General features: G+C 34.9%; 1 protein-coding gene across 2 annotated transcripts in view; it reads right to left on the bottom strand.

The window, feature by feature from the left end:
• Positions 1-10,576: 10,576 nt before the first annotated feature.
• The window catches only part of LOC149806784 (ERI1 exoribonuclease 3-like), a 42,067-nt gene continuing 38,991 nt past the window's right edge, over positions 10,577-13,652 (bottom strand). For both annotated transcript variants that reach the window (XM_089957577.1, XM_089957568.1), the window contains exons 5-7: positions 13,228-13,300; positions 12,043-12,139; positions 10,577-10,975 (exon numbers count right to left, since the gene is read on the bottom strand). In XM_089957577.1, coding sequence (XP_089813703.1) covers positions 10,893-10,975; positions 12,043-12,139; positions 13,228-13,300 — 253 coding nt within the window. In that variant the 3' untranslated portion in view covers positions 10,577-10,892. The remainder of the gene's footprint in view (positions 10,976-12,042; positions 12,140-13,227; positions 13,301-13,652) is intronic.

The raw sequence follows: 13,652 nt of genomic DNA, 5'->3' as shown, positions 1-13,652 counted from the left end.
ACATCACTTTTGATTTTTGGCCAATAGAAGTGAGTTAAGATCTTGTGATAAGTTTTATTGATCACTAAATGACCAGCCAATGGAGTTTCATGGGCCAGACTAAGTATTTCCTCTCTGTAAGGTTTTGCAACTACAATTTGATAGTGCACTGACCTTTCGTCATCAGCAGGTACCTCAGGAGTCTCCATTTTCTCATAAGAATTCCATTTTTAATGAAACAGACAGGAACTTCAGTAGCCTCAGTTTCACTAATGGGCTACTGAAACAAACAGGAGATCTCAGAAACCCTTTCCTGTTCGACGACAAGTGATTGTCTTTAATCAACCTGATTAGAATAAAGAGAATGAGTCGTTAAAAGAGGATCACTGTGATCAATACCTTCTGATTGATTCAAACAAGGAGTGAAAGTGACATCATCAAAAGCCTGACCAATACATGTGTCAGCTAAAGGAATACATCCTTATCAACATCATTCTCAAGAGCTTTCTTTGCCATAGCCCTGGTAACTGCACAAGCTGTAAATACATCAGGGAATTCGTTTTCAATTGGATTGACTTCCTGATCCAAGCAAGGCTTGTCAGTTACAAGTGGATTAACCACAACCTTGTCTCCAGCAAGGTCGTTGCCTAGTACTAAATGAATGCCCTCAACGGGTAAAACAGAGACCATTCCGACTGTCACGGGTCCTGAAACTAAGTCTGATGACAAATTTACAAAATGGAGAGAAACATCAACAAAGCCGCACTCTACTCCCTGAATAAGAACACTCTCATTAGAAGAAGACTTCTCGGAAAAAGGCAAAGTACCGACAATAAAAGACTCTGAGAAGCGCCAGTGTCCCTTAAAATTTTAATATGGATAGGATTGGCCGAATCACCCAAGAGTGATATAGAACCCTTCGATATGAATGGTTCATAATTCTCCATAATCGAATCAGACTGAGGTTTGTTAGACCCAACAAATGTATTGCTGTCAATACATGACCATGACCTTGACTTCTTAGAAATAAGAGCATTTGGAATAGATCTGTCTAGATTCTGATACCTATTTTTTAATTTGTAGCAACCAGAAAAAATGTGTACTTTTTTCTTGCAATAAGTACACGTAGGAAGAAACAAGGATCTTGAATCAAGCTTCCACGAAGTTTGATTTTTAGAAGTTGTGCCAGTTTGAGTTTTAGAAGGGCTTGTATTAGGCTGAAATACTTTTCTGCCAAAAGACTGTTGAATAGAAGTCTTATGTACAAAAGGAATTTTATGAGTTAAAGAATACTCAGCAGCAGCACGAGCAGCATTTTCCAAAGTTTGAATCTGATGCTCATCAAGATAAGACTTAATGTTACTATGGACAGTTTTTGAAATCTTCAAGTAATACAAGGTGTCTGAGATTTTCATAATCTAGCTCAGCTTTCTTGGCTAAGCACCATCTATCAAATAATGGCTGTTTTTCTCTAGCAAATTCGACATGAGTTTGTCCAGCTTCTTGTCTATAGTTTCTGAATTTTTGCCGATAAGCCTTAGGGACTAACTCATAACACCTTATGATGAATTCCTTAACCACATCGTAGTCACCACTTTGGTGAACTGACAGTGAATTATAAATATCACTAGCCTTACCAGTGAGTACACATTGTAATAATTTAGTCCAATGCTCCCTTGGCCATTTCAAATTTGCAGCAACTTTTTCAAAACGAATAAAATATTTATCTACTTCCTTTTCTCTGAAAGGAGGCACTAACCTAATGTTCTTTGCAATATCAAAACTCAAATCTGAATTTGAAGTATGAATGTGTTTTTCACTTGCCAGTTCCATTTCTTTTATTTTACATTGATATGCCCTTTCTTCCTTCCCTCTCTCTCTCCTTATCTATTTGTTTTTCTTGTAATTGTATTTGCATCTGTTCTTTTTGTAATTCCATTTGTCTTTCTTTCTCCCTTTCTTCCGCTTGTAAATGCATGTTTTTCTTGTAATAACATTTGTTCTTTTTATGTTCCAATTTCATTTGTTCCTTCTTTTTCTCCATTTTCGTTTGTTCTTTCTCTTTCTCCAATTTCATTTGTTCTTTCTCTTCCTCCAACTCTAACTGCATTTGCATTTGGTTTTCTCTTTCTTTTTATGAAGTTCCAGCTTCCTCAACTCCAATTCCATCTTGTATTTTAATTCTAATTCCTTCATTTTTGTGTCAGAGTCTGATACAGACGTACTGACTGAAACCAAAGCACCTTTATCCAAAACATTCTTTTCTACCAAATACTAAACCAAAATATTTCTTATTTACTGTTTCGTTAGAAAAGCCTTTACTTCAGAAAGATCGTATTTTCTGGCAAGTTGAATCAAATCATCTTTTTTGGAAAGCTCTAATTGTTCCTGGGTAGGATGTGAAAGAAAGATTTCCACTTTTGATGCCATTTTAGAAAAAGCTTATCAATCTCACTAAAGATTTCAAAAACTAGGGGAATTAAAATTTCAACAAAAAAAGTTTTCTGAAATATTTTAGCTAAAATACAAAAATCCCGGACAAGCCCCCAATTTCTATGTTACGTGTTTATGCTCGAATAAACAGTAACACAGAAAGAGTGAAAACAACAAGCTTTTTAAAATTTAACAAACAATTTATTTTCCTGGAAAATTATGTTAAAATGAAAAAAGAGAACTTACGGTTTCAAGAATGAAATCCAAAAATAATCTAAAAATAATCCATAAATTAAATTGCAAAAGTCCTAGTAATAAATGTTCTAATAATTTCAAGTTCGAATCCTGATTAAAACCCCAAGGTGGATGACGATGACATATGCTGTAGTCAGTATTGAGCTTATCTATAGTTCCTTGTTGAAATACAAATAACGGCACTCCGGTGTTGTAAATTCAAATTAAACTTGTAAGTAATGTCATTCCAAAATTTCTGTGTGAGCACTCCTCAAAATATTTCCAGAGAATAAAGAATCCTTTTGAAATCCAAATGATCTGAAGATATTTAACTCAAAATCTGGCAACAACAAAGTAAACAACTTGATACCAAGTGTAAAAGCTCCAAAACTGAGATCTCTCTCTCTCTAAAACAAAGGTTATATTGCATCATAAGACGCAGTTTCGAAATTCCCCCACGTTGTGAAATCAGAAAGGGAGGTCACGTGATTGTGTCTATATCACATACACAGAATATGGCCTCGATTAGACCAATGATTTTATTCACAGAATAAAAAAAAGTGTTTACTTCTTAACCCACATAGTCCCATCATGACTTTGACAACAAACAAATATTTTAAAATAAAATAGAACTTTGTTTAGTAATTTTGAATCAAGGTCAGCTTCCAGGCCAACAGCTGGTGTTTATGAAAAGAATGATTCAGGTCAACCAATTTTCTGAAAAAATATCAGCTCCAGTGAATAAATTTACATTACAATAGCATGTAAGAAAAATAATTTTAAAAAATTAAAACTGACAAACAAACAATTAAATTAAATAATGTATATTAAATCAGATATACGTAACACTAACATTAAAGTTTCAACAAATCAATAAAATTTCTAAGGGTTAAAAATTTGAAGTATTTGTAAATAAATTATTTTTCTTCTTAGTTACCATTATCCCAAGGCAAATTAAGATGCTGTTTCACTTAACAAACAAGAAATCCATTTGTTTCTAGATTAACATTGTTTATTGGAAGGGATATTCCCACCAAATCAAAGTCCTTTTCGTCAATCCAACCCAAACCGCTGCATACAAACACGGGAATGCACAGAAATGCCAGAACGCAATAGAAACACCGAACGCAATATCGTATATACCATAGCTGGAAATTGTGAAATTTGCGACATTTTTTTTTCTAATACAATTTTTACATAAGTTTAATACTTAATCTGATTCCTGTGATTCAGAGTAGTTAAAATTTCCATATCGATTGTTCAATGATAATAATATGTACACGCAGTTTTCCTTTTATGAAAGATTTTCTTCAATACCCATACGCATTCACTTCTTTGTCAATGGCATTGTTTGCATATATTGCTTAAACATTAAGCTGCAAAAATGAAGCACTGGTAAGCGAAGACTAACACCAAGATTCCAGTGAACCACTGATAGCAAACGTCAGACCTTTGCAGGTTATACAGATTGTAGTGTCGGTATTAGGAAAGAATCAGCGATCACATTGTGCATTTCAAACTTCCTTTACATGTTTTCTGTATAATTAGTATTTATTACGTCACTAAACTTTGATAATCCCATCACATCCCTTTCCCATGCATCCAGTCTCAATAGAGCTTGATGTGTCATATGATTTTAACATTTTTTTGTAGCGATTACCGAGACACTCCTGACTGAACTACCCAAAGCGATAATCGGTAAACTTCAGATATATGATACTTGTGCTGCGTTCTTCCCTTCACTCATAACATTTTATCCATCATCATTTATACTTTAATTTCAAATTCATATATCTTTTACTGAACTATTGTTTTCCATTTTGTGATATTTTGAGTAACTTCTACATGAATAATTTTGTATCTTTCAAATTACTGTTCGTACTGAAACATTTTCACACGTCATCTAAAGATGAAGATATTGAAAATAAGTACCTTGAATTACGTACGTATATGATGAATACTTTGTCGTATTGTTTCAACATAAATAATTGGTGTTTAAACCATCACACCTGTCTAAAATGAGTTTTTTTTGCACAGAGAAAATGTATGCTGTTTGATGAATGCACATTATTCATAGATCTCACATTATGGTTTTTGGACCAACAGTAGAAAGAAGTTCGATTGCTTTCATGTAATTTTCTGACAGATGTTACATTTCTGTAACAGTTCTCAATTCCATAATTGGACTTGTCTTTATGCATGTAATTTAAGATTTGTATGCGATCGTTTTACTTTTTGAATATCCAATAAAATCTTCTGATCATATGAGACTTTCTGACAACCACATTTTAATCTCGAGTTGTAACACTGTTTCAACATTCTTTGCCTACCCGGCTTTATTGTACATCTTTTGATCTACACTAGCAGCAGAGAGGGTGAACAGATCTTTTGCTGAAACATCATTTTGAAAACTAAGACCTCAAATGAAAAAAATAAAAAATATAATGTCACTAACACATACAAATTTAGAAAAACACGAACGACAAAAATAAAGTAACCAAAAAATTACCCCAATTAGAGAAATTCTCAGTAAAGTTAGAGGCTTTGGTTCAGCGTTAGTGACCTTCTATTTTTTATTTTTTTCGTATAAGGTCTTAGTTTTTAAAATGACGTTTCAGCAAAAGGTTTGTTCACACTATTTGCTGCTACTATTAGGACAGAACTTTTATGTAAAAGTATTACGATTGAAATTTATTCTAAATTGTATTAAAAGTAATTTTTCATTAATTTATATTGAAAATAATTTTCCACTAAAATATATGGAGATAAAATTTATATATTGGTGTAATATGACTGTATGCTATTTTATAAAGATCGCACTTTACGAGCAGATGCAGAAACCCATACAATACATTTCGCTTGTAACTAAATGTCAACAATTGTCAGCACAAAATACATTTCGCTTGTATCTAAATGTCATCAATTTAGAATTTGGGTGAAGCTGCTGAACAAATTATTATATCAATAATGGATGCATTACACAGATGATTCACACGATCGCCATGGAAAAGTTCAAGGGGCATGTTCTCAAGATTGAGCGAACAAAAAAACTATAAATAGCGAACCAGGCTTACGAAGAACTAGTTCGAGTCAGAACAGCTCTGTCTTTTCCTTACAGGTAGGAATTGTCTGCGTTCATAAACTTCTTTAAAGAATGTGTACTTTTTAATATTTGAGACTTTAACGGTAAAGTTCATATTTTTCAACATTTTTGTGAGTTCTTTATATTTTATATTATAATATAATGGAATGTTTAATTGTATTTGTGGCATGTATTATTGGAAAATATGAATTTGCTACCAACTTCATGTTTAGATTTAATTTGGAAATAAAAGATTCTTTAAGTAATATTGAGTAATGTTTAGTAACCTATTCCAAATTAGTATCCTATTTTAGCACGATACATTTCTTCAAAATGATTGCTGCATTATTCGCAACTACTGAATTTTATACTCGTTGGATAACATGAAGTTAATCGAGATTTAACTATCTATATTGCGTTCTAAACGTTACCAATAAATATATACAATGAAGTTGGTAAGCACGATGGGAAAATGTAAGTTTATATGTATTTCTTGTATTTTAAATATAAAGGCTTTATAAATGTATCTTTAGAATTTAGCATTATACATATATCAATAAAAGTTTGTTGCTTAAGTCAGCTCTGTCTTTTCCTTACAGCGATTCCGTACCTCATTCCCTGAGATGTAGCCATATCTCCATGGTTATTGGTGACACCCTTGTTAGAGAGCCTGAATTCCTTCTTCTCTCTCTCTCTCTCTCTAACCATGGGCAAAGATATTTTTAACTTATGAGCAATCCCTTCTCATAGCTAGAGGTGAGAAGAAGGCTATGATACAAACACAGATCATAACAGCTGTTGGAGAAGAAACAAAGAATAGTGGAGAATATCATGAATAAGGGTGTCACTCTGCATAATTATGATCTACGGAACAGACTCGTACCGAAACTCTTGCAACCATCAGACTTCACACCGCCGCCCAGCTATGCTGCATCAACTCCGGAACGACTGGACAACTCTACTGTCATTTTCGTTCATTTTGCCTACAAGATAATTCTTCTTGCAGTAACACCTGAAATTCCCGACATATCGAATGCATGCTACACCTAGTCCAGCCCCGAATTCGAGCTACCTACAACCCAGGCTGAAATTCATACATCCTTGCAATAAAAAGAGATTTCCATGGGTCCAACAGCGACATCTATGCCAGGACCCAAGTCAATGACAGCTACATTGTCAGTTTTTTCTTCAGTGATAGTGACGTTAACTTTTACAAATTGTACTCTTTCTATATTACAGAAAATACGTGTATTGTTTACTATTCATTAACATATAATTAGTTTCTTAATATTTCAGTATATATAGAAGTGATCCAAATTCAACATGTTCTTCATACCCGGTTCCTCATACCCAGTTTCAGTATGCTCTGCGATATTTTGCTGATTCCTGTTAACAAAATTTGTAGATACTTCTACTGAGACACAACAATACCACTAATGAAAAAGTATTAAGGAAGGGTCCATGTGAAAACTCTTTAAAGAGGGTGCGTTAGGACCAAATATTGAAACTGATCAAAAAGTAGTTGAAATAAAAACAATCCTCCAAGTAGAGGTTCAACTAGAATAAAATATTGATATATGAACATATTACACATGTTGTTATAGCTTCAAGCTGTTACCCATCAGCTGCCACTTATTTCTATGATTCTACTCAACGAAATTCTTCGATGTTTCTTTTCTAGGTCGAAAATATCACTAATGATACAAGTTTTAAAACAAGTCTTCGTGTTGAATTCATAAATACAGGTGATTATAGGGACCATCTATCTATCTATCGATACATAGATAGATAGAGACGTCTAGCACTGGGGCATCATGCCACAGACATGCAGCATCATGTCCCACCCAGTCACATTATCCTGACACCAGCCCAACCAGCCCTAACACTAACCTCTTAATGCCGAGTGCCAAGCGAGCCAGCTTTTATTACCATTTTTAGAAGTCTTTGGTATGACTCGACCGGGGATCGAACCCATGATGATGACCTCCCGCATCCGAGGCGGATGCTCCAACCACAAGGCCAGCGGAGTGGTCATACATACATACATGCATGCATGCATACATACACACACATAGATACATACACACATACAAACATACATACATACATATATTAGCTTATCATGTGCTGAAAAATGGCGTTAAACCCCACAACAACAACAACATACATACATACAAGATTTAATCCACATGTGTAATCCCACATCCCATATCTTTTGTTTACAATGTCTCGAAAGTCTTCTCGACAAGATGTTTTAATTAACTTTTCTGCTAAGAGATGTGAAGCTGGTGTTTAAGTCAAAATTCTCTAATAGGGGTTCAGGCATCACGAGGGAGAGAGAGGGACTGAGCAAGAGAGGGAGTGAGCAAGAGAGGGACTGAGTGATAGATGATGATGATGATGATGAGAGAGAGAGGAGCAGCAGAGACGAAGGGAGGGAGAGAGAGAGTGAGGAAGCACGAGATAGCGAGGAGGCAGGAGCGAGAGAGAGAGGGAGCAACAGAGAGGGAGAGAGCGAGAGGAGAGGGGGGAGCAAGAGAGTGAGAGGGAGGGAGAGAAAAGAGCGAGATAGAGAGGAGTGAGAGAGAGAGAGAGAAAGAGTCAAAAAGATAGAGCAAGGGAGAGATGAAGGTAGAGAGCGAGGGAGATAGAGTGAAATGGAGAGATAGAGAGAGAGGAAGTGAGAGAGAGAGAGAGGGAGCAAGAGAGAGGGAGGGAGCGTGAGTGAGAGAAAGCAAGAGAGGGAGAGGGAGGGAGTGAGAAAGAGAGAGGGAGGGAGCAAGAGAGAGAGAGAGGGAGTAATAGATGGAGAGGGATGGACCAAAGGAGTGATAGATAGATAGAGGGAGGAAGAGAGATATGGGGGGAGAGAGAGAGAGAGAGCGGGAGGAAGCAAGAGATAGAGAGAGGGAGGGAGCAAGAAAGAAAGGAAGCAAGAGAGAAAGGGAGCAAGAGTTAGAGAGGGAGGGAGCAAGAGAAAAAGGGAGAGAGAGAGAGTTGCTGGAGATGAGTTTGAAGATCATGATGCCTAAGAAGGCTGTTTTTTCTAAAACCCAACTCTAGTCATGACTTTAGTCAAAGCCCAACTCTAGTCATGACTCTAGTCAATGCCTGTTTAGAAATTAAAAAACAAAATCATAATTGTTAAATATTTTGTTACCTTGGTATTATTCAGTTTTAGAACTGTTAAAAAGGCTTTTTAATACCCTAAATATTCATGTAAATACTTTCCAAAAAAAATGGTTATTTCTTTTCTGGATACATTGACTTTACCCACTACAATTCTCTGAAAATCGTTTTTGGACAGGAGGCTGAACCCCTGCCCCAACCCACATTTTAACCCATGGCTTTGCCACTCAATACAACAGTTTTTGTACCACATGATGAAATATGTACAGTATGAACAAAGAAAATGAAAATGTCCATTAATAATTTTGTTTATATGGAAAGATTTATTTTTCTCTCTCTCTCTGGTCCAATTTGTTACTTTTGCAAATATTAGCAGTAAATCTATTTGGACTAGGATGGTAGCAAGACATTGTCCATTTTATTTTTTAGAGGAACAAGGTTCCTTCCCCTTTCAGTCTGCTTTGAGTAACATGCTGTATCATCTGTTCCATACAAAGATCACTCCTGCAAACCATAGACTTATAATTTATTTGAGGTACAAGTATCAAGTCCATGGGAGTGCAAAAATGGGCCCTATAGCAAGGTCAACGAACAATATGCATATCTGGGCTGAAAAGCACAGTTAACAGTGTATCCTGCTCAAACCGGTTTGCTACATTACCTGGGGACATCACAGTTGAGAAATGCTGGCTTTGCTTCAAAGTGAGTGTAGAACAATCCTGACTTGTCCATTTGATCTCATCCATTGTTTTTAGTAGTTTCAGGCAATGTTAACATACTACTCCATGCACCTCCTCGATAGCCAAGGTTCAGATAGCATAACCCTACCTACACTTCACCATTTTTGGCCAATGCACAATGCCCCACGCTATTGGTTAGGTGGCATTACATACTAAGTGAGGCAACTCAAGAAATCCAATAGATGTCACTAGGACAAAGCAGACAGGGTTATCATATCAAAACCTTGGCTAGTGAAGATGCTCCATGCAATGTCAACTAATAAGTCAAAGTCTTCTTGGCATTTGTAGTTGTATGTTAACAAAGCAGAAAAACAGCTGAAGATTGAAATGTATATGCAAGTGGGCAAAGGGAAACCAAAATGAGAGGGTATACATTTTGCATTAGCTGCTGATTGCAAATATAAAACTATAAAACAATTTTATTCATACCGGTTTTGGGAACAAAAACGAGCATAAAGTCTATATTAACCGCATTAGTCTATATTACTAGTTTTGATCTATGACAACGTATTGTCACTCGAAGACTTTGGGAGACTTTTTATCTTAAGCAGTCGAGTGGTACATAAATACGACAGTTTTACTTAGATCAGAAAGATGATTGAGGTCGTGTCAGCTCTGATGCCATCATGATAAAGCTAATGGATGAAGAAGCTGTCTCGATCAACAACATAAAAAGAACTACAAGATGAAAATTTAAATCAGAGAAGTATCCAAATGAGGAACACTCTCGTTAATGTGGCCATTAAAAATAACTTTAATCAAGAGTAAGAGATGTGAGGTAAAGAATTATAGCTACTACTGCCAAAAATTATACAATTTGAAGAATTTAAACAAATATTTATCAAATATAGGTAATTAGTAAGAAATAAACTTCAATAATAAATTCATAATTGGTAAATTGTTCAGTTTACCTGTTTATCTTTAAAACACCAATTTTTGTTTTAATTATCCAATAAAGATAATTTTTGAAAGAACTGTGTAGTATATTATCATTCCGTAAACTTTATTCAATATTTTGTACAAAATCATAAGAACTCTGTATTCAATTATTCATTGCTTACATCAGAGATCCTTTAATATCACAAAATAACTTCACTACATAATTTTCCATTGCAAGATTTTCAAACTAATTGATAATCCATTCAAATAATCACTAGCACTCCATTGGTATCCATGACAGTAATTATTTTGCATCCTGAACACATATATCACCGTTGAAAGGAACAGGCAAATCATTTGGACTGCACAGTAGCTAAATGTCTTTCACAGAAATGTCACAAAGTCTATGGTTTTGTTCAGGTGGCTGATCCAGTTATCTTGAAAACATAACCTCTGCGTAGCATAGCAGTCAAAATGTTTGCAATGTTCTTGCAGTCATCTGTAGATTAAAAAAACATTTGGGAAAGAATAAGAAATGGATAAATATTTTACTGTTATGTAATTCTGGAAATACAGATTTTAATGTATTTCAAAGGTATGCAAAAAAGCTCAAGTCATGTCATTTTTAATAGAAATTGAATACTTATAACTAAATATGTAGTACTTTACAAAGATCTGCATAGATAAATCCAGAGATTTGGGGAGGGTCATTCAGGAGCAGAAGAAAACATGTCCGAGTTTCATCTCATTATGCCCCAATCCAAAAAAATTCAAAAATTAAATTTACTCATGCATTTCTTTTCCTGCTGCCCAAGAGCTGTGGTGTCGCAATGGTTAGCACGTTGTAGATTCAAATCCAGACAAGACCAGCTTTGACTGGCCAGTGTGGTGTATTTCTGGACACTTTATTTCTACTACTGCAGCATTTAATAGTTTTTAAAGTGTGCTGTTAAATGCCAATCAATCAATCAATCAATCAGTCAAATGATAGACCCAAGCCACATCTCCAATCAATGGGTCCCTTAACAATGTGAGGTAACTATGTTACAATGATAATAATAACGTTGGGAGCCATTTCATGACCAGCACCATTTTGAAACTACCAGGTGCTGTTTAGAAATAGCACTGGGCAATTTTACAACCAAGTGATGGTCTTGAAATGGCAATGCCATGAAGACTATCAACATTCTTTTTAAAAATGGTAATAATTTCACAGTATGTCAGTAAAATGGAAATAAAGAATATAGTAAATATATCCACAGAAAGCCAATCTGAATTTAAACAAGCTTTACTTGTACATAGTGGATCTGTCTTTGTACTTATAAAAGTTTATGTTCTGTGGCTTTGGAATTCCTGGTTCTCTTACTCTTAGTAGCTTGTCAGATTTTTTTAAAAATACATTTCACACTAAGGAGAGTTATCGTTGGCATTGACATGATGCAAATGATGTTTTTCACTTTAAGAAATATGAAACATTGTGACCTTGTACCACTGCCAATCAGATTTCCCATTTAGGAAATTTCAATTGTAATCCAATTTCCCAGAAAGCCCAACTGGTGTAATTACCAATTCCACTGTGATGCCTGCCCTGATGGGGTATACTAAGTTGGGATAACATTTCCTGCATCCCTCTGGGAAACGTCCCAGTTAAGCTAGCAAAAGCCTGAAATAGAATACAGTATGCAATAAAAAAAATTTCTACAGAACAGAATTTGAAAATGAGAGATTTCCACTAGCAATGAATTATCTGAACTACTATTTTACTACACAGACAATAAAATTATTTTAGCTCGACTGGTCACAGTCCAAATTATCAAATTAACTCAAGCTTAAGGTTCCATCATATATGGGCTGTTCCAGTAAAGTATACTTGGGACCCAATTAGGACACTTTTAATGTGAGGTACCCACCCATGTATACAATTTAATTTTTTAAAATCATTTTAGTATGAACTCTTTGTCAACAAAGTACCCTGGCATATAATTTTTAAAAAATGCCTTCCCTGGGTACCATGTATGTTTAAATGGAACAGCCCTAATACATGTTTTATGGACTTTGCATCATTAAATTATGTGAAGGTTACGCTACAGTGTGGGAAACTATATTTCAAGCATCAAGTGGTAAAACAACTCATTCTTGACAAGAATTATACGCTCCCAAAAGCTCAAATATTGGTATAGGGTGGTGAAGGTGATGGGGAAAACAAATGAACCTGAATCAAACTGAATGTGTTGTTGTTGGCAAAGTTTACAAACTGGTAACAAAATCTGAACAGAGAAGAACAATTTTAGAAATTTAACTTTTTGAAGAAGAAAATTGTCAGTGGCAAATTTCTAAAAAGAAATGCCATTATAACTCCCAAACTGCAGTTAATCCTGTTAATCTGACTTTTTAGTCTGACTATTACAATGATATCATGCAATGACAGGAAAACAACTTAATTTTGGTCATTTAAAAATATTCTTCCCTAGTCTGAAAGCTGGCTTAAGCTGATGATTATTTTTAACTGAATGAACTGAATTATGTTATGGAGACTTAGTTGTACTGGTTGTTGCACTGGTGGACCAGTTCTGGTCCCAGTAGACTGGCTCTGAAAGGTTTCTTTAATATGTGGAGAGAATACATACAAATACCATTTTTTCAATTTAAACAATATAATTTTTTAATTTCAAATAAAATATACATCTGCTCTAGATGGCCTTTAAAATGGTATGTTTGTCTTACTGTCGGCAGAATCAGATGTATGCTTACCTGTTTAATATTGATCCACTTCTTAAAGTAGCCTGTGACAGGTAGACGCAAGTAATCACACTGGCTTGGTAACCTGAGAAAAAGTTTTTGTAAGTATAAATTCTTGAAATTCTCACAATAAACCAGTCATTTTTAATCACTACCCTGGCACTCATCATTAGTTTATGTGCAACACCTTGCATACCAAATCTCTAACTTTGCTAAAATATAGAGCTCAAACTGATGAACGTGGAAGTTTGCTGTAATATGTAATATAAGCAAACAACAGAGGGTAACATGAGTTCCAGAAAAGAAAAGCCAAGAATCCAAGATAAATCCACTCACTGTACACTTCATAAGTTATGTTATATACAATTTTAAGTAAGATATCTTTTAAAGATTTTAAGAGATATGTAATTGATGTTTTTTTAGTTTGCTGATATGCT

The sequence above is a fragment of the Sinohyriopsis cumingii genome, chromosome 1, assembly GCF_028554795.1.
Source record: "Sinohyriopsis cumingii isolate HCF-2022 chromosome 1, ASM2855479v2, whole genome shotgun sequence".
Taxonomy (NCBI): domain Eukaryota; kingdom Metazoa; phylum Mollusca; class Bivalvia; order Unionida; family Unionidae; genus Sinohyriopsis; species Sinohyriopsis cumingii.
Note: the sequence above shows the minus strand (reverse complement) of the source record. Positions and strands in the feature narration are given on the sequence as shown.